We start from the raw sequence: 27,341 nt of genomic DNA, 5'->3' as shown, positions 1-27,341 counted from the left end.
CCTTTTACATCCCTGGCTTCCATCAAAATCACTCTACATGGATTCTGATTATTCTTTAACCTGGGATGCTGGGATGATTTGGGTGGGAAGGAACCTTAAACATGATCCAGTTCCTTGGCATGGGCTGGGAATCCTTCCACTGTCCCAGGTTGCTCCAACCTGGCCTGGAACACTTCTAGAGAACAGCCACAGCTTCTCTGGGCAACTCTTCCAGTGCTTCCCCACCCTCACAGGGAAGAATTACTTTCCAATATCCCGTCTAAACGTATTGTCCCTCAGTTTAAAGACAGTCTAGCACAACCCCAGGCTGTGAGCTGGGCGATCCGTGACGGGAGTCGCCACGGGCGGACAGCAGTCACCAACCAATGCCGCCCGGCACCGCCGTGCCAGCGCTCGGCGGGACTGTGGCACTGAAACGGCATTTAGGGGGAAGTCTCCCCTCAGGATACGCCGAGAAGCACTGGAATCTCGCCAGGATACGCCGGGAACAGCCGCACTCCCACGGCAGCGGCGCGGGCCCGCCGTGAGGCGCGGCCATGGCGGAGCGGGCGCGCGCGGGGCAGGCCGGGAGCGCCAAGATGGCCGCGCCCGCGTGAGGGGCCGCCGGTGCCGCTCCCCTCGCGTCCCGGTGCCCGCGGGAGCCGCCGGAGCGTCCCGGAAATAATGTGGATATCGGGGCCCCATGTCGGACCACTGTGACGAGAGGGCGACGATGATTGCGGCCGGCGACCTGCAGGAGTTCGCGCCGCGGGGCCGCGAGCAGAGCCGGCGGCACCCGAGCGCCCTGAGCCTGCAGCTGCGGCGGCTCCAGCCCGCGCCGGAGCTCTGCTCCTCCGACGGCGCCGCAGGGCTCGTGGGCTCCCTCCGAGAGGTCACCATCCACGACCGGCACCGGGTACGAGCCTTCCTGGGCTGGGGGTTGGGAGGGAAGGGAACTTAAAGCCCGTTCGGTTCCTGCCCGCCGCTGTGGGCTGGGACACCTTCCACCAGACCAGGTTGCTCCAGACCTCCTCCAGCCTGGCCTTGACTTCCAGGGATGGGGCAGTCTGTGCCAGGGATCACCATCCTCCCAGGGAAGAATTCCTTCCCAATATCCCGTCCAACCCTGCCCTCTGGCCGTAGGAAGCCATTTCCCCTTGTCCTGTCAATCCAGACTCGTGTCCATGTCCAAGCCAGCTCTCTTGGAGCCCCTTTAGGCACTGGAACGGGTTTTAAGGTCTCCTTAGAGGCTTCTCTTCTGCAGGTGAGCACCCCCAGCTCTGATGGAGATCGAGCCTAAGATTGGATCCATCCATATCCCAGCTTCTCTCTGAGAAGGAGTTTAGGGAGCAAGAGGGTTCACTCTAAATCTCAGAACTCTACAAAGGGTCTCCCTTACCCATTCCTCCCTGGCTTCCATCAAAATAAATCTAAATGGATCCTGATTGTCCTTTACCATGGAATGCCAGGGTTTTTTGGGTTGGAAGGGATCTATGGATCATCTCATTTTACCTCCTGTCATGATCAGGGACAGCTTCCACTATCCCAGGGTGCTCCAAGCCCCATCCAACCTGGCCTGGGACACTTCCAGGGATGGGGCAGCCACAACTTCTCTGTGCCAGCACCTTGTTACTGGCAAAATCATCACACCCATGGGTCTTGTGGCCTTTCCTTGACAAACCTCTGTTTTCCAGGAAAGCTGGCAGCTGAGGAAAGGCATCAGTGATGTTGGGGAGGAGGTGGACTATGACGAGGAGCTGTATGTGGCCAGCAACGTGGTCATCTGGAGCAAGGGCAGCAGAAGCCAAGCATCCACTGTGTATAAGGCATTCACCGTCGACAGCCCTGTCCTGCAGGTACAGAAATGTGGGAAAGGGGCACTGAGGGAATCCACAGACCCTTTCCAGGCAGGGAACAGAGGAAGGTGACATTGTGTGAGAGCAGCTCATTCTGGAGAATTAATGATGTTGTGTTGGGTTTCAGGCCTTGTGGTGTGACTTCACTATCCCCCAGGAAAAATTGGAAAAAGCTGATGGTGAGTGTCCTGCTTCTTGTGCTGCTGGGCAAATGCTCATAGTTCAGCTCACTTGGCTTGGAATCATGGACTTGTTTAGGTTGGGAAAACCCTCGGAGGCCGCCAAGTCCAGCTGTTGCCAAGGCCACCACAAAACCACATCCCCACGTGCCACATCCACGTGGCTTTTATAGCCCTGTGCCTGTGTCAGGGCTGGATACTCTTTTGGGGAAGAAATTTTCCCAGTATCCACCCTGAATCTCCCCTGGTGCAACTTGGGTCTATTTCCTCTCATCCTGTCCCTTGTTCCCTGAAAGCAGAGCCTGATCCCCACCTGGCTGCACCCTCTTGTCAGGGAGTTGTGCAGACCCAGAAGGTCTCCCCTGAGCCTTCTTTTCTCCAGACTGAGCTGTCTCAGCCAGTCCTTGTTTTCCAGCCCCTTCCCAGCTCTGTCGCTATTGGACACGAAAGTAAGCACACAAATACCCGGCAAGTTCAAAGGCCAAAAAAGAGAGCGTTTTATTTGAGCATGTGATATTTATAGAATTCCAGAGGTGACCGTGGATTGGAGGATGGAATTACCACCTCTTCAGCCACACTGGTCAAGCCAACAGTCCATCAATTCTCTCCTCCCACAAAGAAGAATGCAAAACAATCATTATTTACGAGAACAGTGAGAACTCCAGTAGAAATATGAAAACAGATCAGAAGGCTGAAGAAGTTTTATGAGAACTTTAAGACTTTCAAAAGAACTATAAAAGAAAACTTAACACTTTTAAAAATGAGGGCAGCACAGCTCCATTCCTTTTTCTGGACACACTCTAGAAAGCTCATTCACCACGACTTGAAATGTCAGAATTTACTTTTTGTGTATAAGGGATGTCTGAAACAGAGTGAAATTTCACAGTGTAATTGTATTGTTCCTTCCTTTCCAGTGTCAGGCAATGAGGAAATAGTGGAGAAATGTATCTGCATTTTGCAGAATTCCTGCATAAATGTGCACAGCATGGAGGGGAAGGATTACATTGCTGCTTTGCCTTTCCAGGTAACTTCTGCTGTGCTTTTTGTCCACATTTATGTTTCCCTGCTCTGCATAAAAAGCCTGAACATCTTATTTTCCTTTAAGACCCTCAAACATCATTAACACAGTACATGGTTGATTTTTTTATCCCACCATAAATTCATATTTTTTATAGGTTGCAAATGTCTGGCCAACCAAATATGGGTTGTTATTTGAGCGCAGCAGTTCTTCCCATGAGGTGCCTCCAAGTCCACCCAGGTATGAGATGAGGAATTTGGGTGGTTTCCTGTTGGATAATCTGATAAGGAATGGAGGAGTTGGAGGGCAGTGGTGAAAGATCCATGTGTTTCTGATAGGAAAAGGTAAAATTAGGTGGAAAAGGAGGAAGTTATGTTTGACCCTCCCTGAAAGTGTTCAAGGACAGCTTGGATGGGGCTTGGAGCAACCTGGGATAGTGGAAGTGTCCCTGCCCATGGCAGGGGATGGAATGGCATCATTTTAAGATCCCTTCCTACCCAAACCGTTCTGGGATTTTATTGATGTGCTTCTTCCAGTCTTTTTATCCCATCCCAGTGACTCTGACTGAGTACACTCAATGCTGAGTGTTAAAAACTATTTGGGAATGCTGGTCCCGGGAATAGGACCTGGGAAGCACCAGCCTGATTTCATTAAGGTTTGTCCTAGGAATTGATTCCAGGCTGTCATGGCCAGCTGGGAGAGTCACTGAGGGATTGTCATTGAGACATTTTCTCTCAGCTGCAGGATCCCGTTTCCTCTTTGGTGAGGATCCCATTCCCTGCTAAGTGGGGATCCCATTCCCTGTTGGCTGAGGCTCCCAGCCCCTGTGGAAGACCTCTGTGCATCCCAAAGGAAGCCGTTTGACAATGCACTGATGAGCAGCTTTAATCCAGTCTTTTGGGTTTTCCCTGGGATTCTCTAGTCCTCAGAAGAGCTAGGATTAGAGATCCTGAAAGTTGAGTCTACTCACTCAATCCGACAAGTTTTTGGAGATGGAATCTGTGTCCCTGCTGTCACATTTCAGGCTTTGATTTGTCTGGCTTTTCCTTAGGGAGCCTTTGCCGACGATGTTCAGCATGCTGCACCCCTTGGATGAGATCACCCCTCTGGTCTGGAAGTCTGGAGGTACATTGGATGTCACTGGAGTCCCTCAGGGTAGCAGCAAATCCCAGTGTGTCCCTGGAGCGTGCCCCGTATCAAAAAATTTGGGAAGAGTCACTTCCAAGGATGCAGTTAGAGTGGCTGCATAAACAGGGAAGCTGCTCAGGGGAGAAGCCCAGATTGTGGAAGGAAGAGAGTGTGGGAAATGCTCATAGTATTGCTGTGGAGCTGATCCTTTGGAATGAATCCCTGTTTTCCAGGAGTGTTTGGATCGTCCCGGGTGCAGTACGTGGCTGACCACACACTGAGGATCGTGTTCCTCAGCACTGACCCTTCCATTGTGATGACCTACGACACTGTGCAGAGCTTACACACAGTCTGGGCCCTCAGGAGAGTCAAGCCAGAGGTACACATTCCTGGGGAATAAAGAACCCTGGAAAATAGCTGTGTGCTTTTCAGTGCCCTTATGTTAGGAATGCCTCGGATTTGGGATTTGTTTATTTATAACAGTTAGATGTTTGGTGGGGCTGGTTCTTTTGGTTTTTTGGAAGTTTTTTCCATGGATTGGCCTGGAGCAGGGAGATCATGGGGTGGTGATGGTCATGGATTATGTTATTAACGTATTACTCCATACATTGGACCAGAAGTCTTAAGAAAAGTGGAAAGTAATTTAGTGCCATGAAAACTTTGACAGTGAGGGTTGTGAGGCACTGGCAGAGTTTCGCAGAGAATCTGTGGCTGCTCCATTCCTGGAAATGTTCCAGATTGGACAGTGCTTGGACCAACGTGGGATAGAGGAGGGTGTTCCCATGGCAGAGGGTGGAACTGGCTGGGCATTAAGGTCTTTTCCAACCAAATCCTGTGATTTTGTGAAAACCATTGGAGCAGTTTCTGTGGGAGTGGATGAATAGGGTTGACGGGATTAACTCTGTAGGCTGAGCATAAATTTGTAACATGTGACTGGTTGGAAAAGCTTCTCCCTAGCTGTCCTTGCCCACATGCCATTGGTTTTCTTCCCAGGAGCAGAGCCTGGTGCTGAAATTCCCAGAGCAGGGGGGCACCCCCCAGCACATGGCCACCAGCAGCTCCCTGACTGCTCATCTCCGGAGCCTCTCCAAAGGAGACTCCCCTGGGGGCTCCCCTTTCCAGAACTACTCGTCCATCCACAGCCAGAGCAGATCTGGCTCCTCTCCCAGCCTGCAAACCCGCTCTCCCACCATCTCCAACATGGCTGCTTTGAGGTGGGCATCCCCAGCAAATCCCAAAGGATGGGAGCTATGGAATAGCATGAACACATTTTGGTCTCTGTCTTTCCGTCCAAGGCTCTGGTGCCTCTTGTGTTTCAGCACCTGAGATTTCCCTTGGAATGCCCTTCCTGTGCCATTATCCCAATAGTACCGGAGGGTAGTGCCTGTGCCAGAGCCAAGGAGAATGCTCTGTCATGGATCAAGGAATATCTGCAGGATGGTTGAGTTCCATGAGTGTTTTGGGCTGACTTCTCTAAAGAAATTAGAGGATTTTTGATGGAATGGACCATCTGAAATCCTTTTGAAATCTCATCTGTCAGATTTGGACAGAGGTGCCAGGAAAATAGAGAATTGTTTTCCTGTGCTATAAAACTGAAGGAAATCAACAGTGAGCTAGTTCCTGGTTTAGGGTTTGGTTGGAGTCTATCGTCAGCTCCCTGGGATTCTTCTTGTTTTTGAGGATGCACTTTTCAGCAATATACAAAGTCTCTAATTCTATCCCAGTTTTGAAGATCCACTTTTTGGCTGCATCAATATCTGATTTTTCCATGATTTTGAAGATCCTTTTCTCATCCATATCCTGTCTCTACCTGCAGCCGCTCCCATTCCCCAGCCCTGGGAGTCCATTCCTTCTCTGGAGTGCAGAGGTTCAACTTTTCCAGCAGTGCCCCGTCCCCAAGGAGACCCAGCGTTACCCATTCCCCGAATTCCATTTCCAATGACTCCTTCCTCATGCCAGAGACGGAGCCAATCGTTCCTGAGCTCTGCATCGACCACCTGTGGACAGAAACAATCCCAAGCATGAGGTGAGGTGGTTTTCTTGGGATGAGAGTTGGGAAGCAGGAATTAAAGTGAAATCACAACTTATTTGAGTGTTTTTTTCTGCAATTGGAGCCATCTTGGAGTCTTCATGGACTTGCACTCCCTGATTTTTTTGGGAAATGATGCTCCCTAAGTGCCTGGCTCCCTTGCAGAGAACTGAGCACTCGGACCAGTTTTCCCTGGTGTGTTATTCCAGGCTTTCTGAATGGATTCATGGAGTCTCCAAGCAAAGCAGGTTCTAACCTGGTCCTTGTGTCTCTTTTCCAGAGAGAAGAATTCCCAGGCATCCAAAGTGTTCATTTCCACCGATCTTTGTGGGCAGAAATTCCTCTGCTTTTTAGTGGAATCCCAGCTCCAGCTAAGGTGAGCATTCCTTGGGGACATGTGAACCAGGAGAAGCACTCCAGAAATTCCTAGCTGGAAGTACATCAGGGGTTTTAATTAACTAGAAAATTAAAAATAAGCTGATTTATTTTGGGCAAAGCAAGGAAAAGGAGGAAGGAACCACAAAACCCACAAAAAATTCACAGTTGGAAGTCTGTGTTTTCTTTCTGTAACAATACCCAGGACAAACCTTTTATATTTCCTGTTCTCCCTAATCCCTAGGTGTGTAAAATTCCAAGAGAGCAATGATAAATCTCAGCTGATCTTTGGATCTGTCACCAATATTCCAGCAAAGGATGCAGCTCCAGTGGAGGTATTGTTACCTGTGGAATGTCCTTGTCATTCAGCTGGTGCTTCCTTAATTAAACACAAGGAGCTGAATGTGATGCTTGATTATTCCAGGGAATTGACACACTACTGGTTCTGGAAGGCAGTGGGAATCTGGTGCTTTATTCTGGAGTGGTTCGGGTAAGCGACACCTTTTCCATCCCTAATTTATGTGCGGTGCTGAAAAGGGAGTCCTGAAGCATCCATGGCATTAATGGAACAATTAAATATTTTTGTGGGGGTTATTTTTAGAGAAAAACTTAACTTTTTGTTTCCTTTTTCCACCAAAAAGGTGGGAAAGGTTTTTATTCCAGGACTTCCTGCTCCATCCCTGACAATGTCCAACCCAATGCCTCGGCCAAGCACTCCCTTGGATAGCGTCAGTACTCCATCCAAGCCTTTGAACAAGCACCTGGGGCCCCTGGAAGAGGTAACAAATAAGGAAATATTGCTTTTGTTGTAATGATTGGTGGTTTTTTTATCTTCCAAGGTGTCTTTTGGAGTTGAATCTTTCCTTCTTGTTTTGTAAATCCTCTGAATAAACTGTGTTTAGAGAAGATTTCTGTGGTACTGCCCTGTTTATTTATTTCAGTTTGCCATAAAACTTCCAAGGCAGGGATTAGAAAGATTTATAGTAGTTTCTAAGATTCTTGTTAGTACTTCAAACCGAACGATTATAGCTGTTCTTTGCTCAGATCCACTTTATTTCTGAATTCCACTTCAATTTGAACTCTAAAATGGGCTCCTTTTTCCCACTTTCCAGAGCGTGCTTTTGTCACCAGTTCCAGAATTAAGGGATTCTTCCAAGCTCCACGACTCCCCCTACGTTGAGGACTGCACTTTCCAGCAGCTTGGGACTTTCATCCAAGCTCTGAGGGATCCTGTCAACAACAGAGTAACTTTAGTAGGTATTTCCCTGTTATCTGGGGCAACACTTTTGGTAACAAAGATTATTTCAAGATAATTCCAAGATTTCCAGTGTTTCACGGAGCTGGCACCTGAATTCCACATCTTAATTTAGCAAAAGTCAGGATTTGGGAATATCTTCACCCACTAAGGAGTTCTGAGTTGATAGAAGATGCACTGCCTGGTCTTGATGATTTTTCTGATTTATATGCTGGATTTTTCAGGAGCTCAGCAATAACACCATGGTTCGGATCAGTATTCCTGAAATCGCCACCTCGGAATTAGGTAGGATTCCAAAGCTTTAGGTGGCTTTTGCTTTGCTTGGGGAAGGGCTGAGATGCCAATTCAGACATGGCTGGTTTCAGTAATGAGCAAAAAAAAAAAAAGAGTATTTTTCCTTATTTTTGTTCCAAATTGGAGGATTTGTGCTCAACTCAAGGAAGAGCTGTTGGAGTTTTGTAGCTTTATTTGGAGTTAAAATCAGGTCCAACAAGAGGAACCTGTGGAGATTTCCACCACTGATGAAGCAAATCCCAGGAAACCAGAGCTGATGGACGATTTTGTTCTTTTCCAACAGTGAAAAGATGCCTGCAGGGGGTGAAAGCCATCCTGCCCAAGGAAACAGCTGTGCAGATGTTGGTGAAGTGGTACAACGCCTACAACGCCCCGGGAGGGCCCAGCTACCACTCAGAGTGGAATTTATTTGTCACCTGTCTCATGAACATGATGGGTTACAACACTGAGAGGCTCTGCTGGACACGGAATGTGAGCAAATTCATTCTTCACTTTTAATTTTCAGGCTGCTTTTTCTCTGTCTTTATCATGAGATACATTTACAAGGTGCTTATTATAAAAATAAATGATGAAGATTTTATTCCACCTCAACACCTAACACTGCTGTATTAAATTTGGTTAATCTCATCCATATTAAATCGATTCTGAGTTTAAACACAGGTCACAACTCAGATTGTTGTTCCCTAAAGAGGATTTTGTATTTCTGGGGTTTATTCAGCAAATCCAGAAGTACCTCAAGCGGCATCATGTCCTACTTGGCTTGAGTTCAGATGTTATGATTCACCTAGGAAACCTTGGGAATTTCAGTCCTCAGCTGCTTTTATTTAATTTTTCTTTTTCTATTTGTTTGTTTTATTTTTATTTATTTTTCTTTAATTTGTTGCAGCTCGATTTTGAAGGATCACTCTCTCCGGTCATTGCTCCAAAGAAGGCAAGGCCATCAGAAACTGGGTCAGATGAGGTAAGAAGTGATTCCCTCAGTTGTATTTGGATTGGTTTTTAGGGAAAAAATTCCTCTGTAACAGTTCTTTGGAATTGCCTTTCTGGAAATTATATTCACCATGGATCCTCTGTCTTTCTTTCCGATTTCTTTGCTCTAGGACTGGGAATATCTCCTGAGCTCTGACTACCACAGGAATTTCGAGTCTCATCCCATTGCCAAAGCTCTGCGCCTGGACCCTCTGGAAGTTTCGGCTTCCAAGGATGACTTTTCCCAGAGCCTCAGTTTGGATTCCTCCACCCTCCTTTTCTCCCACATTCCTGCCATTTTCTTTGTTCTCCACCTCATCTATGAAGAGCTCAAACTGAACAGTCTGATGGGAGAAGGACTCCGCTCTCTCGTGGTTCTCCTGGTTCAGCTGGCCAGGTATTCCCACTGGAAAATTGTTTCTTTTGATGGGATTGCCCCAGTTGGAGCAAACTTGCCCTGTATTTGAAGGAAAGGAATATTTAAAACCTTTCCTATTTGTTCTGTGGCTCCAAATTCTTCCCCAGTAGCAGCAACTGCCCAAAGGTGGCATCCAAGAGGTTGGAATGGGTTTTTTCCCAGTCTGTGACTCCCCTCTCTCTCGTTCCAGGGATTTGAAACTGGAAGCTTACATGGATTATTACTACAGGGACTACCCAGCCCTTGTCAAAACCTCTAGGCAGACCTGCATAATTGACCAGGGTGAGTTAAAGCCTTTGGCTATTCCATGATATTTGGATATTCCCTTTGTTTTTAACATTCCTGTCATTCTGGATGATTATCCCCTGCTTATTCCTTTGAGATAATTTTTCTTCCTTAACTAGATTCATGTCGCAAAATCCCATCTGACAGGAGGGATCTGTAACATTTTGTGGGGAAATGCTGGATTTGTGTTGTTGAAGGAAATACTGGAGGAATTGGGAATGCTGAGGAATTCTTGTGCCTTTTCCCTGAGCTCATGGTCTTTGCTGTTCATCTTAAGTCCAAACAGGTTTTATGCTCCATCCCTCCTTTTTTTCTGCTGAGCCCCCAAGTATCTTCCAGTGGCTGAGTTCCTGCCTGAAGGGAGAGGGAGTGCAGCCTTATCCCTACTTACCAGGGATTTGTGAAAGGAGCAAACTGGTGGTACTGGTGAGTACTGGGGGACAGGGAATACAGGGAATGTGCCTTGTTCTGACAGCACTGCCCTGTGGACAGGGTTTGCTCCCTGCTGCTGAATTTCCTGTGAGTGAAACATCCCTAAAGGAGGGCGAAATAACAGAGGGATTCATTTAGTGATGTATTGGAGCTGAGCAGCTTCACCACTTCTGTGTTTTTCTGTGGTTTGTGCAAAGTAGTGGTGGAACTTGGAATTATCTCTATTTTGGGAAAGAGAATTCCCCAGTTTTTTCCTTGGGCATGCCTAAACATCAGTATTTAGTCCTGTGAGTGCTGATGGTATCTCCTGGTCAGCATCACTTCCGTACTCATTGATGGGAAAACCCTTCCAGCTGGGAGCAGAGGTGTCAAGCCTGAGGTGCCTAAGGAGAAAAACAGGGAGAAAAAAAACAGGATCTGTTTTCCTCATCTCTTTGCCTGATCTGCCGTTGCAGAGCTCAGAGTTAAAAGATCTTCATAAAGCCCACAAAATCATTTTACTTGGTTGCGATTTTTCCCAGAATTGTCAAAATACAGTGACTGATCGCTTGGATTTTCCTGGCTGGACCCAACAGTTTTTCACATGGAACCTTCACAAAATATCCAAGATGTGGAGGAGACCAAGTGGAAGAGGGTGTCTACAAACTATGTGTTTGTGTCGTGCAGGAAAAATGGAATGTGAGAAACACAAGAACGATAACCGGGAACATGTTTTTCTGTTGGGAAGATATTTATCTTTTATCTCTGGGGCAATGAGGGAAAATTCAGTGCATTGTTTCAGGGTGGATTTTTTGTCATAAAATTTAAAGCTTAAAAGTTTGGTGTTGTTCAGTTGTTTCAGTCTCCTTTTCCTCACAATACACCTGCCCCACTTCTGAGGTTGTATTCCAGTTACTTCCTGCTTGTTTTTATGGGAAGGAAAGGAATATCAGCCCCAAAATGACTTTTTTTGGTGTCTCTCCCCCCTAGAGTGTGGCTCTGTATATCCTTGGGGATGAGAGCGCTGTGCTGAATGAAGCCTCCCATTATTTGTACAAGATCACATCAGGTAAGGATACTTTGACTCCATCCTGGGAGTGCCTCAAGCTCGGACAACATGTAATTAACACGGTCTTGTCTTTCCTAGGCCAACGGAAGCAGCAGATGGAGCAGGATGACAATCGGTATGGAAACATTTTTGGTGTTGTTTGATTGAGTTTGTGACTTCCTGCTGACTTCTGGATGAGCTTTTATTGGCTTCTCCTTCATTTTCCAGGTGCAATTTCAAATCCAGCACTTCTGTTTCCAGCCTGGCTGAAAAATTGGTCCTTTGGATGACCAGTGTTGGTAAGAGAGGAACAACAACATTCCCGAATAACCATGTACTTGGATAACAGGAAACACTCTTTGTGTGAGATTCATAGCACTTATTTGGGTTTTTTTCCCTCCTTAATTTTAAGGTTTCACCTTGAGGGATCTGGAATCTCTTCCCTTTGGCGTGGCCCTTCCCATCCGAGATGCCATCTACCAGTGCCGGGAGCAGCCGTCCTCGGACTGGCCGGAAGCCGTTTGCCTCCTCATCGGCCGCCAGGATTTGTCCAAACAGGCCTGGGAGGGGAGCCTGCAGAAGGGAAAATCCGTGAGTATGGCCACAAAGGGATTTCCCAATCCCAGGGTTTGGGCAGAACACGTGGCTCAGGAATTTCCAGCTTAATTCCCAAATGGAGGGCAACAAAATGGAGGCGTTACATGTACAAAGGTTCTGGTGTGAAAACCAGCATCCAGCAGGGATGGATAATCATGGATAGCTGGGAAAACTCACATTTAACTCACAAAATAAATCACATTTTAAAATTTAGACAAAAATTTTGCCTCCAGAGCTGTTGGATTCCTCCTCCTCCCAATCTTTGGTGCTTTCTCCAGGGGCTCTGCCATCAAACCATGGCAGAAGGAGAAGGAAGTGGGTATTTGTCAGAGGCTCATTGTGTTGGCATGGCCAGCATCCTCCTTTCCACTAGAAGAGCTAGATTTGGAAATACACTTGCCATATTTCTCTTTTTTCCCCACAAAAGGTTTTAGTTATTTGTATCCTAAGGTAAAATGATTTAAAAAAACAGTGTGGTGTTTTTCTCTTCAACATTTTCTTCTGATGGTGGCTATCTCCAGCATCCCCAGGAATTGTATCTCACTGAAATGTCCTTTGCTGAAAGCCAAAAATCATCTTAAGGCTGACATAAAACCCTGTCATGGCAGAAGATTGGAACCTTTTCCAAAGTCAGGAATTGGAATTGAAATCTCAAGTCCATCTTAGTCAAGATCCTTTTTGCTGTCTCCGCTTTGGAAGGGATATTAAAGTTATTCCAGTTTTCTGCAACAAAGGCTTTATGACTAATTGCATATCAAAACTGTAATTAATTTGGCAGAAAGGTTAATTAACTCCAGGTTGAACCCCACCTGCCATCACACAAAAATCCTTTTTGTTTGCTGCTGGTGAAAACTGTGCCCAACCGAAACCCTCACATATCATCAAAAATGATGATAAATTTGATTTTATCACTGACTTTATAACAATGCCTCGAATTGATGTGACCTTAAAAGGCCAAAGTGAGCTTCAAACCCCAAATTGTTTGTCATTTCTCAGGAGGGCAGGGTGGAGTTTCCTGTTTCAGAACGGACGCTGCTGCTCTGGGTGGTGCAGTTGTGTGTTGAGATTGAGTGTGGATTTACCAGAAGAAATTGGGTTTCATTCATCAGCTCTTCATTTACTCACCTTCCTGGGGCCACATGTTCCCAGAGAACCACAGGAAGATCTGTTCCCTTTGGGTTCCCTCATCACTTGTGTGATGTGAGCAAACAGGAGGAGCAGAGTTTTAGAAAAGCATTTCTTAAATCTTGCATGGAGAAAGGGTTTTCCAGGAGTGCTCCTAGGCTTTGGTGCTTTTCTGTTCATGTGTGGAAGTTCCAAAACCATTCTGGTGCTGTGATGAATCCCAAGTTTTCTGATAATGAGGAATTTTGGGATTCTCTACTGTGCAGGCTGTTTGTTTTAATGGGTAATTTGCTTTTCCAAGGTGGTTGTGGAAGGAATCCAAATGGATGTGTGAAAACATCGATGCTTTGAAAAATAACAGGGTTTGGAGCAGAATCTGCAGAACAGCAGTTCTAGTTGTGCTGATCAAAAACTGGGATAATCACGAACTGGGCTGATGGAGTAGGCAAGGAAAGGAAAACCCTTTCCTACAACTGCTCTAAAACGAGGAAGTATTTTGAAAAGACACATCACCTCCTCAATGCATTTGAGGTGTCATATCCTCTTGTCTTTAGTTATTTATCCCATTTGGTTGTGCAAAAGTACTTGATTTCCATCTTTAGAAATCCTCCAGGCCTTTAAATTCCTGTAAGGAGCATAGGAATGCTGTGACCCTCCATCGATGTGTCCGTCCCTTCTGTGTACAGACCCATCATTGTCCTGGTGAGTTCAGGTTGTGGTGCCTTCCTGACAGTTTCCCCGCCTGGAATTGTCTTTTCCCTTTCCCTTGTAGTCCATGGGCACAGTGCTGTCCTCAGATATTCCATCGGCAGCCGAGTCGGAGGAGGATGAGGATGGCATGAACGACATGAATGAGGAGGTGATGTCCCTGATCTGGAGTGAGGACCTGAGGGTGCAGGAGGTGCGGAGGCTCCTCCAGAGCGCCCGGCCTGTCCGGGTCAATGTGGTGCAGATGCCTGAAGCCAGTGACCACGAGTACATCGAAGAGAAGGAAAACAGGTAAAGAATCCTGGAAGAATGGAATAGCTTGGGTTGGGATGGGTTTGGAAGGACCTTAAAGCTCATCTCATTCCAGCCTCTGCCATGGCCATTCCACTATCCCAGGCTGCTCGAAGCCCCATCCAGTATGGCCTTGGAAATTTCTCCATTTCCAGCTGTTTCTATTTCCCAGTATTTTGTTCAGCTGAAAGGTTGTGGGGATATTTTTGGAGGCTCAGAATCTCATTTAAAAAAGAAATTATAATCCAAGTCTTTGGAGTTCTGTGGATCAAAGCTCTGCTGTGTTGCTGTAGGGGGCTCTTGGGAAGGACAAACAGCACATTGAAGTCAGTTGGGGTTGAAGGGATTTTGTAGCACTTTGTTCTGCCCAAAAAATGTGAAATATAAGCAGGACCTACTCTGTAGAGACCAAACTATGTATGCCCTGTCTAAAGCTGGAGAACCCTTTGTGATAGGCTGGTCTTGAGACAGGGGACCTTGGAATTCCACAGAAAGCACATTAACTGTCCCATCCCATTCCTTTGAAACCTCTGTCCAGTGGCCTCGACTATCCCTGTCCTGCTTTATTCACTTTTTGGAGGGGGTTAAAAACCTCTTATTTAAAAACTAAATTAAAAAGCAAACCTGAGAACCCCATTACCATGCAACATGTTCTGAGTCTGACCTAGGGAGCTGAGTAATCTAACGAGTTTAGAAAGCGTTTCCAGACTAAATCATAGAGAACTGTGGTCAGCATTCTTGGAAGCACCTTATCACCTCTGTACATGGGTTATTACTCGGTGTTACCACTACTCATAGCAGGATCCCACAGGGCAACCATGACTTTCTCCTCTCACCTCACTTCCAGCACGACTGGGAAGTATCCATGGAATAGATTTATTGAACCAGCTTTAAGGGAAAAATAGTGCCAGGTACCAACAGCTAAAAGGTATCTTGGAGATGAACCTTGTAAGGACCAAAGATTTTGTTCAAAAGGAGAAGGAAGGAGTCACAGTGAGGGAAAAATGGTTCTGTCCAGTGTCTGTTGTTTGTAGGTCGTTATATTTGGGAAAATTTTCCATATGGTTTTGGATTCACCTCTCCACCAGGTTGCTGCAGCTGTGCCAGCGAACCATGGCGCTCCCCGTTGGACGAGGAATGTTCACCCTATTCTCCTATCATCCTGTGCCAACGGAGCAGCTGCCCATCCCTAAGCTGAACCTTACCGGTACGTTGGTCAGGGGATCCTTCCCAGTCCGTCCCAGAGCTGGATGGGCTTTCTTCCAGCTGTTATCCCATTACAGCTCAAGTATGGGTTTTGTGAGGAAGCAGCCCCTTTGGGCTTTGAATCTCCCAGCTAGAATGGTGGAAGATCCTTCTTGAATGGTCAGGGCGAGTGTTATCAAACACTGAAACCTTTTATTAGGTACAGAAGGAGAGAAAAGTGGAAAATTATTCTAAACATTGCTGGGGTCATAGAGGATGGAGATCCTGCAAAGGGCTGTCCTGACATTCCTGAACATTCTTGGATCGGAACTGTTCCCTCACTTGGCACTGGATGAAGAGCTTGGCTTTTCCTGACTACTGTTATACTCTCTCCCATGGCAGGCCGTGCTCCTCCAAGGAACACCACTGTGGATCTGAACAGCGGGAACATCGATGTGCCCCCCAACATGGCCTGCTGGGCCAGCTTCCACAACGGGGTGGCTGCCGGCCTGAAGATCGCTCCCGCTTCCCAGATTGACTCCTCCTGGATCGTCTACAACAAGCCCAAAATTGCTGAGCTGGCCAATGAGTACGCGGGGTTCCTCATGGCCCTAGGCCTCAACGGGCACCTCACCAAGCTGGCCACCCTCAACATCCATGACTACCTAACAAAGGTGAGGCCTTTTGGCACATCCAAGAGCCAGATCCCGGTGGGATTGGATTCTTTAGGCAAAACAAGGAAGGAAGGTTTCTTGGAACTGCTGCATTGGAAGTTTCCTGGTGTGGGAGAGTGTCTGAGTTGCTTCATTATGGTCGTGGTGCATGGTTTGGGTTGGAAGGATCCTTTATCAATGTGGGGAAGGAGTTCTTTCCAAGGAAGTGGTAGAGAACTGGCTGTCCAGGGAGGGCATGGAGCCTCTGAATAAACTCTGTTCCAAACCCACCAGGATGCATTCCTGTGTCACCTGCTCTGAGTGACCAGGGGGATGGACTGGATGATCGACAGAGGTCCCTTCCAATCCTAAATATTCTGGGGTTCCGCAGAATGAGGAACCTCCATTTCCATTCAAAGATTTTCAGCAGTTTTACCAACAGATCTTTTCACCCTGCGCACAGCTCATTGGGATAGGCCACTGGAACACTGGGACATGGGTTTTCCCATTCCTTGATGTGCCTCACTGCTCCTTGTCCCCTTACCCAGGGCCATGAGATGACGAGTATCGGGCTCCTGCTCGGTGTCTCCGCTGCCAAACTGGGCACCATGGACATGGCCATCACCCGCCTGCTGAGCATCCATATCCCCGCCCTGCTGCCGCCCACCTCCACAGAGCTCGATGTCCCCCACAACGTCCAGGTGGCTGCCGTGGTCGGGATAGGCCTGGTCTACCAGGGCACTGCCCACAGGCACACTGCCGAGGTGCTGCTGGCTGAGATAGGTGGGTGCCGACACTGGAAAAACAGGATGAGGGCTGGGATAGTTGCAGTGTGCACCAGGGAGTTGGGAGTTGTAACGTCGTCACCTTCCCACCACCTTTTCTTCCCATTTTTCCAAACCTCATGGTCCCTCCTGGGAGCTTGTGCAGCATAAAAAGGAAGGTCACTGGATTTAGGAAAAGAAACGTGGCAGCATCATTACTGTTCCTACTTCTTCCACCTGGAAATTTGGTGTCCTAAATTCCCCTGTTTGGAATTTTAAAGGTTTTTAACCACTAGGCCCTAAGAGCTGGTGAACAGCATATTTATGATCTCACTTGTGCTCTCATTCTGAATTAATTTGTAACAGCTTTTCTCCATGTTTACATGGGACTGTACTTGGAGACTGTGTGGTTTATTAAACAGGGAATGGGATAAATTTTAAGGGTGAAACTGTTGTGTTTCTGGAAACTGGATATGTGCAATCCTTTTTTAGCAACAGCATTTGGATTGGTTCAGGATCTTAAAGTATCCTCAGTTAAACTTGGCATTTTCACCATGGCTCTAAACTCCAACCATAACATTTAGGAGGTAGTTGCTATTTGGGAGTGGATGGATGAACTGCCAGCTCCTTGCCATTCCACTGAAGACTTCCCTAAGGAGGGACAGATATTTTTTTTTCTCCTTTCAGTAGGAATTAAGCAATAAGCTGGAATTTCCAAAAGTGAATTTTGCTGGTTTGGTTTCTCCAGGGCGTCCCCCCGGCCCAGAAATGGAATATTGCACGGACAGAGAGTCCTATTCCCTGGCAGCAGGGCTGGCCTTGGGAATGGTGTGCCTTGGGGTAAGTCAGCTGCAATTAGGAGACTCATTATCCATTGGGATGGCATTCCAAGGCATGTTCCATCCTTGGTCCCCAGCTGCCTGTGGGCTTTTCTCCTAGAGGAAGGCACTTCCATGTTTTCCTTCTTTCCATTCCTTAGCATGGCAGTAACCTGATTGGGATGTCAGACCTCAACGTTCCTGAGCAGCTCTACCAGTACATGGTGGGGGGACACAGGAGATTCCAGGCGGGAATGCACAGAGAGAAGCACAAATCTCCAAGTTACCAAATCAAGGTTCGTGGTGCCAGTGCTGGCTCATTTAAGTTGGAAGTCTGGGAGGTGTCTCCATGTCTTTGGGAGCATCATTCCCTTCCAAGTGAACCTTTGGAAAATGTTCCCTGTGTTTTCCCAGGAAGGAGACACCATCAATGTGGATGTGACATGTCCAGGTGCCACCCTTGCACTTGCCATGATCTATCTGAAGACCAACAACAGGTATTGAATTCCTTGAGAATTCCTGCAGGATTAAACTGCCCTAGTGTTGGCTCTGCTGAGGTTTGGAATTGCTGGAATGTGATCTGAAAACCCTTTTCTTTTGCCATGCCCTGCAGATCCGTTGCTGACTGGCTCAAAGCACCGGATACCATGTATCTGCTGGACTTTGTCAAACCAGAATTCCTTTTGTTGAGGGTAAGATTTTCCTTGGGTTCATTCCTCAGTCTATTTAAATGATATTTAGGAATTCCAGCCCAACATGCCCATCATCCAGAATCCTTTGCTTCCCAGCCAAACTCACTCCTTCCAACAATTCCTCCTTGTAGTGTGGCAGCTTCGTTGTCATGGAGACAGAATTTAGGGATTAATAGATGAAAGACACAATTTATGTGGAATGTTACATTGAATTTTTAGGTGTATTTTTATAGCTTTTACCAATTCCATTGATAAATTTTCTCCCTCAGGATTTGGTTTTCTCCCTTTTTCCAGACCCTGGCTCGATGCCTGATTTTGTGGGATGACATTCTGCCCAATTCCAAGTGGGTCAACAGCAACGTGCCTCAGGTAGGTATTTGTTTATGTGTAGTGTGTTTGCTTCTCAATTTTACACCTCCCTGGATTGTTTTCCATGTGGGTATTTCCATAGTCACATCAGGAGCACAAGGAAATGATCATTAACATGACCAAGGTGTGTGTCCCCTGGGATCCCTGGATTTTAGGAGCACTAGGGACTGGAAAGGAGATGATTGAGGAGAGACAGGATTGTTCCAGACACAAAATGATGTCAGGGAAAGGAAGGGATTAAACATTTCCCTGCATTGCCAGGTCCAAAACTGCTGCATGGAGTTGAGCATTAGGAATAACTTCCCAACAATGGAATCAGTGATTGTATGGAATTTTTAAGACCAAATGAGCTCAATACCTATGAGAACTACAGGATGCTAATGGTCTCTGTTGGGGAAAAAACAGCTGTTCCTTCCCTTAGATCTGTTTGGTATCGCTTATGAACTCTTGATGGCCAGAGTTTCAGTTAGTCATCAGTTTTCCCTTGGATTTATTTTCCTTTCCTGCTTTTTACAGATCATAAGAGAGAACATTATCTCTCTTCATGCAACAGAGCTGCCTTCATCTGAAGACCTGAGCTTGGAAACGCTGGCGTGAGTAACATCCCAAAAATGTCCTTCTAGGGAATTTTACTGTCCTATAAAGGAGAGTTTTTTTATATGGGAGATCATATAAAGGATGAGTCTTCCCTTTTATTTTTAAGGGATGAAGGAGTTTGTGCTGTATATTCAGATGAAGAGAAGAGGAACATTTAGTCATTTCCTGTTTATGTTGTTCCTTAGGCAAGCTCATGTCTATATCATTGCTGGAGCATGTTTATCCCTGGGTTTTCGTTTCGCTGGGTCAGAAAATCTGGCAGCATTTCAGTGCCTGGTAAGAGGAGGGTTATTTGGTTGCATTCACTTCCCAGGGAGCATCTTTTGGATCCATATTTACTGGGCATTCCTTTTCTTTCTAGTACAAATATGCCACGGATTTCCTGAAGTGCTTGTCGGCTCCAACAGCATCCATAGTAAGTTTTTCCAAGCAAAAAGATGGCTTTGTGTGACCCTCAGCAAAACCTCAATGGGAACAAATTTAATTTCCTGGATTACACATGATATATAGGATGTGGCAGAGCTGCGAATCATTTAAGGACTTTGCTGGCTCTCCCTTCTTTTGGGGAATGTGGTTTTCAAGCTCCAGAGTAGAAAGCGGTGGATCATCCCACCTGGAATGTGCTGTTGGCCATGGAATTGTGATGAAACCTCTCTGTTGTGCTTGAAGACAGGTCACTATAACCTGGAAACATGCCTGAGTGTCCTTCTCCTGGCCCTGGCCATGGTGATGGCCGGCTCTGGGAACCTCAAAGTGCTCCAGCTTTGCCGTTTCATGCACAAGAAGACGGGGGGAGAGATGAACTACGGCTTCCACCTGGCTCACCACATGGCTTTGGGGCTCCTCTTCCTGGGAGGAGGGAGGTAATGGGCCTTTTCCAAAGGCAGATCTCAGCCTTATTTCCGTTTCCTCCATTTCCTTTTTTTTAATATATGGATGCGTAAAGGTGTCTTCTGTTGGAAGAGAGAGTCTTGTTGTCTTTGTGCACTTTTGGAAATTCCTTTCCTCATGCCTCCAAAATATTTTGGCCTCCTGTGTTTTTTAGAAGGAAAACTAAAGGACAGTGTTGGTTTTTTCCTACAGATATTCCCTGAGCACTTCCAACTCCTCCATTGCTGCTCTTCTCTGTGCTCTGTATCCTCACTTCCCTGTTCACAGCACGGACAATCGGTAAGGCTTTCGTGGAGATCCCATTTCCTTCAGCTGAACCATCTTCTAACAAGAGACAAATGATGGATTTTTACCAAAAATCAATTTCTGGGGGTTCTTCATTAAAAAAAAAAAAAAAAAAAAAGTGGGAAATGGAAGAAGTAAGTGACAGTGGTAGGGATCTTTGGTCAGTGAGGAAACATCAGCTCTGCTGTGCTCCTGTGATGTGGCTGCTTCAGTTTGCTCAGCTGGAAATATTTTTATGGAAGATCTGTCCATTTATGAGCATTAATTACTTTTGGTTCTGCTCCATTAAGCCCTCTTCTTTTAATTAACCAATACCATGGCTACACGAGCTGTGTTTGGGTGTGGAGCTGGAATTGGGTGTCTGGGATCATTCCTAGCCCATGCTTAGCTCCTGGTTCCCACCCCAGGTACCACCTGCAGGCTCTGCGTCACCTGTACGTGCTGGCGGCCGAGCCCAGGCTCCTCACTCCCGTGGACGTGGATACCAACACTCCCTGCTACGCCCTCATAGAGGTCACCTACAAGGTAACGTGGCTGGGAGGCCCTGAGGAGCTGTGGGATGACCAAACACTTGGATTTATCCCGTTTTTCGTTGGAGTGGCCTCCAGTCTTGGGTTTGGTTTCAAGCTGTGGTGGAGACGAGGTGAATTCTGCACAAATAAGTGAAGGGTTGGGCTCAATCCACTCACACCTCAGGTGTGCTTTGGTGGCACCCAGAGAGCAGAAGAGAGGACAGGGAGAGTCACCAGAGTCTTCAAACAGGCAAGGAAGGGTGTCCTGACTGACCCAGGTTCTTCTTCCTCTTCAGAGGGATTTCCAAAGGCTCTGAGGTGGCTGGAAGTATTTGTGGAGGTATTTGTGAAGTATTTTCAGGCCTTCTCCTAATTCTGAGATAAGTAACTTGGAGTTTCTCCTTGGTGCTTCCATCAGGTGTCCTTCAGGGAAGTGCTTTCTGTGGGATTTATTTTATATGGGAGAAGGGAGATGCTCAGAATTATTTATTGGAATTTTTAGAGGGAAGAGGTGCATCTCTGTGGTTCTGGCAAGGAGTTCTCCATGTTCCCATCACAACTTGCTTCCCAAAGCTTCACATTTCAGCCTTGCCCAGCATTAGGTGTTCATGCATCCATCCATGGAAAAATCGCTTGGGAAGTCTATGTATCCTGACATGAGTCCTGTGTTTACTTAGGAACAGAACCCCCTGCCTGGTGCCAGGGCAGTTGTTCCCCATGAGATGCCCTTTTCCTTCCTTTTCCCATGGAAATGAGCTTTTCTAACCTGTAGCTCCCATTATGTTTTGCAGGGCACACAGTGGTACGGGGAGGCCACCGAGGAGCTGATGGCACCCACGCTTCTCCCAGAGCTCCACTTACTGAAGCAGGTAGAGGAAATCTCTGTTTTAATGGAAAATCACCTGGATTTTGTGTCACAAATCTCAAGAGCTGAGATCTGATGGTTTTTGATTCCTTAGCCTGACTCTGGATGACATTGTCCCATTATGATTCCTGTCTTCTGTCTTGATCAAGATCTTCCAAGACCTGATGCAGCAGGGAATTCCCTGTAGGAGACACAAACTTCCTCCTGAATTTTCTTTGTGGGCAGCACTATGAAACAGCCCAGAAAAAAAAAACAGTAGAAACCTCTTAATTCAATGTTTCTGGTTATATTTAGTAATGAAATGTTTCTATTGACAGATCAGAGTGAAGGGCCCCCGGTACTGGGAATTATTAATAGATTTAAGCAAGGGAACAACTCATCTCCAGTAAGTGTTTTTTAATGCTCAACTGAATCATGACCTCGTAGTAATCGTATTGCATGTTTTTTTTAAACCCTCCCACAGCTCTGGGTTGAAACCTGAGTTTCATCAAGTCACTGTTGTGCATCTGACTGCACTTTAGGGGGAAAGAAAGAAACTGCAGAGTTGGGTTTCACCCATTGAGGTGAATAATTCATGCAAAAAAAACAGGGTCGGGGAAAACCTGATAGTAAAACCCACAGAGACTGGCAGTGGGATGGAGGCACCAGAGAGCAGCTACAACTCATGGTTTTGGTTTGGTTTTGAGTGGTGGTGATATCACATTTCCCAGACTGTTGGGGACTGTTACTGCCCTGTGAAATGCTTTTTCTCGTGTCACCCCATATCACAAAGTGTCACCTGCCCTCGTGACATGCTCGAAACATGGGGGGCAGCTGTGGGAACCAGAGATTTTACCGGAACACAGGATCGGGGTGGGGGGCAGGGAATTGTTCTCATCTTTGCACTCCCCAGTGAGGGGTGGGAGAAAGAAGCTCAATCTTTGCTCAGTAATGTGGTGGTTTTAAGTCATTTACTTGCCATTAATCAATCCAAGAATCATTTAGGTTGGAAAAGACCTCCAAGATAATGAGTCCAATCATTGATTGTCCTCTTGTCAACTGGAAGGATTAAATTAAGCTCAGTTCATTCATACAGTATGCTTTGGGTTGGAAGGGATTTAAGGATCACCCAGTGCCACCACTGCCATGGGCAGGGACACCTTCCACTACCCAAGGTTCCTCCAAGCCCTGTCCAACCTGGCCTTGGACACTTCCAGGGATGGGGCAGCCACAGCTTCTCTGGGTGTCCTGTGCCAGGGCCTCCCTGCCCTCGCAGGGAAGAATTCCTTCCCAATACCCAGCCTGAATTTTCTCTCTTTGAACCAATTCCGTAAATCGGCCCCGTTGTGCCATTTCAGGTCGATCCTTTCCAAGGGTGGCATCCTGTATGTGAAGCTCCGAGCTGGGCAGCTCTCCTACAAGGAGGATCCCATGGGCTGGCGCAGCCTTCTGGCACAGACTGTCACCCACCGCAATTCCGAAGCACGGGCATTCAAGGTACTGCTCCTAGGGTAGTTCCTGCCAGGAATGCTGCTGACGGAGGGAATTCTGGTGGTTTTCATGGGACAGCCACATGTAGGTGCATCTGCCATGGGTGTTCATGAGTGTTAGACTTGTCCTGCCCATGAAGTGCTTGATCATGCAATCATTTAGGGTGGAAAAGTCCTCCAGGGTCATAGAGTCCAATCTTTACATCATTGAATCCAGCCTTCAGATCTTGGAGTCCAACCTTTAGATTATGGAGTCCAACCTTGAGATCATGGAATCCAACCCTGAGATCATGGAATCCAACTTTTAGATTGAATCCAGCCTTTAGATCACTGAGTCCAACCTTTAGATCATTGAATCTAAATTTTAGATCACTGAGTCCAACCTTTAGATCATCTAGTCTAGCTTTTAAATTGAGTCCAACTTTTAGATCGTTGAGTCCAACCTTTAGACATGGATTCCAACCTTTGGTGTGGGTTCCAGTTTTCTCCCTTGTGTTCTGGACACTTTTGAAATCAGCTGTTGTTATCTTTGTGCACAAATTCAAAAAGTTCATTTCAGGGATGTGTTTTAATCCCTTTTTTTTCCAGCCAGAAGCAATTTCCGCTTTCACTTCCGATCCCGCTCTCTTTTCCTTCGCCGATTATTTTTGCAAACCGACTGTGAACATGGGCCAGGTAGGAAGCATTGGTGTGGACCAACACTTATTCCATGGATAAGAAGTAGGGAAAACCAGCCTTAAACTCTAGAGCAGAATTTAGCCCTGCAATCAGCAGGAACAGAGGACATCCTACAGGATGTTGTGTAATACAACTCTGATTCCTGTTGGTTTGATATTGGGATTTTTTGTCCCATTCCTTGAGGAATGTGTTTAACAAATCCAGAGAGCCATGAAGCTTTCAGGGGAAGTCACAGACAGTGTTTTATATGGACTTTCTTTAAAAATTATTTAAAGGAGGGCATAAAACCCAGTTTAATTATCCCAAGGAAGAAGTCAAGTGGTATCATTAATTATCCCAAATTCCTGTGATGCCACTGCATGGATTAACTTCAGTGGAGGCAGGAACCTGGAATAAATTGTGCCTGAAACCTGTCTTTCCTCAGAAACAGGAAATCCTGGATCTTTTCTCCTCCATCCTTTACGAGTGTGTGACCCAGGAGAATCCAGAGATGCTGCCCACGTACATCGCCATCGACCAAGTAGGAAACTCTTGTTCCTGTTGGAAACAACATTTTTTCCCATTTTTGGGGAGCACATAGTGGCCATTCCATGTGCTTTTCCAGAAGAGGGAGGGCAGGGGTTGAGGAGTCATTAACTTCCTGTTTCATTCCTGCTCCAATTCCCACTGCCAGGCCGTGAGGAGGCTGGAAAGGCGGGAAATGTCCGAGACCTTTGAGCTGTGGCAGATTAAGCTGGTGCTGGAATTCTTCAGTTCCCGGAGCCACCAGGAGAGGATGAGCAGAAATCCGACCCGAGGGCTCTTCATGAATTCCGAATTCCTGCCAGTGATGAAGTGCACCATAGATAACACCTTGGATCAGTGGCTTCAAGGTAAAGAGGAATTTCAATTCCAGTTGGAATCCTGAAATGGTTTGGGTTGGAAGGGACCTTAAAGACCATCTCTTTCCATCCCCTGTTGATCACCTGATTCTTGTCTTGCTGATCCAGGTTGATTTTTGCCTCAAGAGTATGGAAAACTGATGAGGGAAGGGAGGGCATTTTCAGTTTGGTGTGGAACATTCCCTGGAGAATTGTGTTTGCCTGGAGAGGTAGGGGGGGTTTAGCAGGGAATGTGATGTTTCCCAGAGAAAATTCCTTCCTCATCTTGCATAGGGAGAATTTTCCTAGGGCAAAAGCAGACAGTGACCACAGCAGGGTGGCCATGGCAGAAGGAAGGAGGTCGGAAAACAACCTCCCAGCCCACCTTCTGTGGGGAGTGGACACTTCAGTGGGATTTATCTGTGGAAATCCTGCTTCCCAAATGTCAACAAAGGTATTCCTCGTGCCTTGCAGCTGGAGGGGACGTGTCCCTGCATTCCTACCTGAGCAGGCAGGCTCCGGAGGAATCCCAACTGAGCATGCTGGCATGCTTCCTGATTTACCATTCTGTGCCCACACCAGGACAGCTGGCAGCTGGAGGCTTGGAAGGTGAGTCTGGAACTGGGATTTGGGGAAATCCTGGATCCTTTCACTGGGCAGCTTTTCCTTGCCCTCCAGCAGCCTGAAAATATGCTAGTCCTGAGGTTACTAAGGGAAAAGAAAGGCAGCTGGATCTTAATTTTGGGAGCTCTGTTCCTTGCTTAGGGCTGGGGCAGAAATGTCACCACATCCATGAGGGGTCGGGGGCTTATCCCAGGAATCCTGTGCCAGCCACAAATTCCCGTGTCTGGGCATGGAAGATTCCAGTTGCCTGTTACACACCTCTTTTCTGGGTGTTCTTTTCCTCTGTGTTTTCCTTCTTCTTGGATTTGGGATCTCTTTTAAAATATATTTGAGATCTCTTGTAGAACTTTACTTTCCAGCCAGCGCACAACGGATCCATAGGATGACACCTCCAGAGCTCTCTGGAGCTTCTCCCTCCAATTTTGGTTTGCTCATTTTTACACCGTTTTCCTTTGCATTGGATGTTTTTAGGGAGCAGGAACTTCTCGGAGCTGCTGCTGAAGCTGCGGAGGCTGCACGTACCCGTGCGGGCGCTCCTGCGCCTGGCTCCACTGCTCCTTGGGAATCCCCAGGCCATGGTGCTGTAGTCCCACCAAGCTTCCCAAAATCTCCTTCTTTTTGTACCTTCCCAAACACCAGATTCACCCCTAGCTGTGGCAACCACAACCAGGAGTTATTTATAAATTGTTATGAGGAATTAAAAAAAAAAAAAGCTATAAAAGTGAGGTCACAATAAATTTACTTTTGTAACGAAGGTTTGTTTGCAAATGTGTGGTTTTTGTGGGGAATTTGGGAAAGATTCCCTTGGCTGGGAATGGTGTCTTTCCTTGGCTTTGCTTTGTGATGGATCCTTTGCTTGTGGTGGATCTTATTTCCAGACAATGGAAATAATTCCTGGTTTAAACACTTTGTGTTCCTTTCCTCCTTGTGTATCCCCCTGGATGAACATGGAGCAGGGCTCATTCCTTGTTGGTTCCAGGCAGAGCAGATCCTTAATTTGTCACCAAACACATAGAATTACTCCATAAAAAGCAGCCAGAGGTTGAGGGATTACTCAGCCTGAGCCGAAAGCTTGGATTCTGATTATTGTGGTTCCAAATTTAATCCTGTTCTGTGGGATTTGTACCAATTTCTCCCTGTTTTTTCCCAAATCCTCAAGGATTTTGCGAAGGGTCAAATGGAGGGAGGAGGATAGCCAGGAGTGATTAAAAAGAGAGCAAAAGCAGGAAAATTATACAAACCTGAATCTTATAAAAAACCAAATTTATTGTGTATTAACTGCAGTTTTCCTATTGCTTGAGGTGTCCTGAAGGAGGCAGAGCCCATGCCAAATTCCAACATTCATCCCTTTTTTTTTAAGCTGTTCAGAAACTTCTCTAATTTAATAAAAACAGTTTAATTAATTTAATTTGTCACACCTATTCTACAAGGACCTTCCTTATGTGAATTCAATGAACCCATGAACAGATGGGAAATCAGAGGAGCCAGGAGATCTCATGGGGCAATCCTGGATGTTCCTTTCCTTAGGAGGTGGGTGCAGCTCAGGGAAGTTCCTTCTAAACTGAGGAAATGGGAAGCTAATTTTCCAGGGGCAATGACAGTGGGATTTCATAGCATCCTGGAATGGTTTGGGTTGTAAAGGACCTTAAAGACCATGGTCAGGAACACCTTCCTTAAAGCCCCATCCAACACTGGCCTCAAACACTTCCGGGGATGGGGAATTAATTTTTCCAAGGACAAATACTTTTTTTGCCTCCTCAAGCCTCTACCCCAGCTCCAGAACGAGCCTCCGGGTTTATCTCAGTTAGACAAAGAGCCGAAAATCCAAATGCTGGATTTGGGGTAGAAAGCTGAGACACCTGGAGGTGTCCTAAATCCTCTTGCTGTCCCGATGGATCCATGGGGCTTATCCCGCATTCTGAGGGTGATGCTGCCTTGTGGCCGGGCAAGCTGGAAGGTGAGGATCCATTTCACCACGAATAAGATGAAAAATGACGAGTAACATGAAACCAAGCATCTCTAGCAACTCCCTGCCAGGACCTCGGCGTCGGCATGCTCCCGGTTTCCGCCGGATGCGGGAAAAGCACCATTCCCAGCGTTTGGCGAGGGAGGCG

At 46.7% G+C, this 27,341-nt stretch overlaps 2 protein-coding genes across 3 annotated transcripts in view; one reads left to right on the top strand and one right to left on the bottom strand.

Annotated features, from left to right (window-relative positions):
- Window positions 1-27,341, bottom strand: part of BCL2L11 (BCL2 like 11) — an 84,424-nt gene that overhangs the window by 34,036 nt on the left and 23,047 nt on the right. The gene's annotated exons all lie outside the window — the stretch shown is intronic.
- ANAPC1 (anaphase promoting complex subunit 1) lies at window positions 568-25,981 on the top strand. The gene is made up of 47 exons (XM_068186239.1): window positions 568-895; window positions 1,674-1,835; window positions 1,963-2,014; window positions 2,929-3,038; window positions 3,190-3,272; window positions 4,084-4,157; window positions 4,394-4,539; window positions 5,154-5,374; window positions 5,977-6,186; window positions 6,470-6,565; window positions 6,809-6,899; window positions 6,989-7,054; window positions 7,206-7,343; window positions 7,677-7,817; window positions 8,044-8,104; window positions 8,397-8,584; window positions 9,000-9,074; window positions 9,214-9,479; window positions 9,691-9,782; window positions 10,063-10,211; window positions 11,187-11,265; window positions 11,344-11,380; window positions 11,473-11,543; window positions 11,657-11,835; window positions 13,739-13,965; window positions 15,054-15,172; window positions 15,553-15,824; window positions 16,352-16,586; window positions 17,316-17,407; window positions 17,547-17,681; window positions 17,800-17,882; window positions 17,999-18,077; window positions 18,372-18,446; window positions 18,963-19,039; window positions 19,229-19,319; window positions 19,405-19,458; window positions 19,713-19,906; window positions 20,127-20,213; window positions 20,627-20,744; window positions 21,523-21,600; window positions 21,914-21,981; window positions 22,934-23,072; window positions 23,654-23,740; window positions 24,168-24,263; window positions 24,417-24,615; window positions 25,078-25,212; window positions 25,699-25,981. The coding sequence occupies exons 1-47, from the start codon at window positions 683-685 to the stop codon at window positions 25,812-25,814; spliced, it is 5,856 nt and encodes a 1,951-aa protein (XP_068042340.1). The 5' UTR covers window positions 568-682; the 3' UTR covers window positions 25,815-25,981.

The sequence above is a fragment of the Anomalospiza imberbis genome, chromosome 3 (genome assembly GCF_031753505.1).
Source record: "Anomalospiza imberbis isolate Cuckoo-Finch-1a 21T00152 chromosome 3, ASM3175350v1, whole genome shotgun sequence".
NCBI lineage: Eukaryota > Metazoa > Chordata > Aves > Passeriformes > Viduidae > Anomalospiza > Anomalospiza imberbis.
The sequence above is the reverse complement of the archived record's forward strand: the minus strand, read 5'-3'. Positions and strand labels throughout refer to the sequence as shown.

Bases quoted from the DNA above. Each gene is read 5' to 3' on its own strand.
- ANAPC1 (XM_068186239.1), top strand. From the start codon at position 683: ATGTCGGACCACTGTGACGAGAGGGCGACGATGATTGCGGCCGGCGAC. The intron at 8,105-8,396 runs GTAGGATTCCAA...CTTTTCCAACAG, and splicing joins AATCGCCACCTCGGAATTAG to TGAAAAGATGCCTGCAGGGG. The intron at 11,544-11,656 runs GTAAGAGAGGAA...CTTAATTTTAAG, and splicing joins CCTTTGGATGACCAGTGTTG to GTTTCACCTTGAGGGATCTG.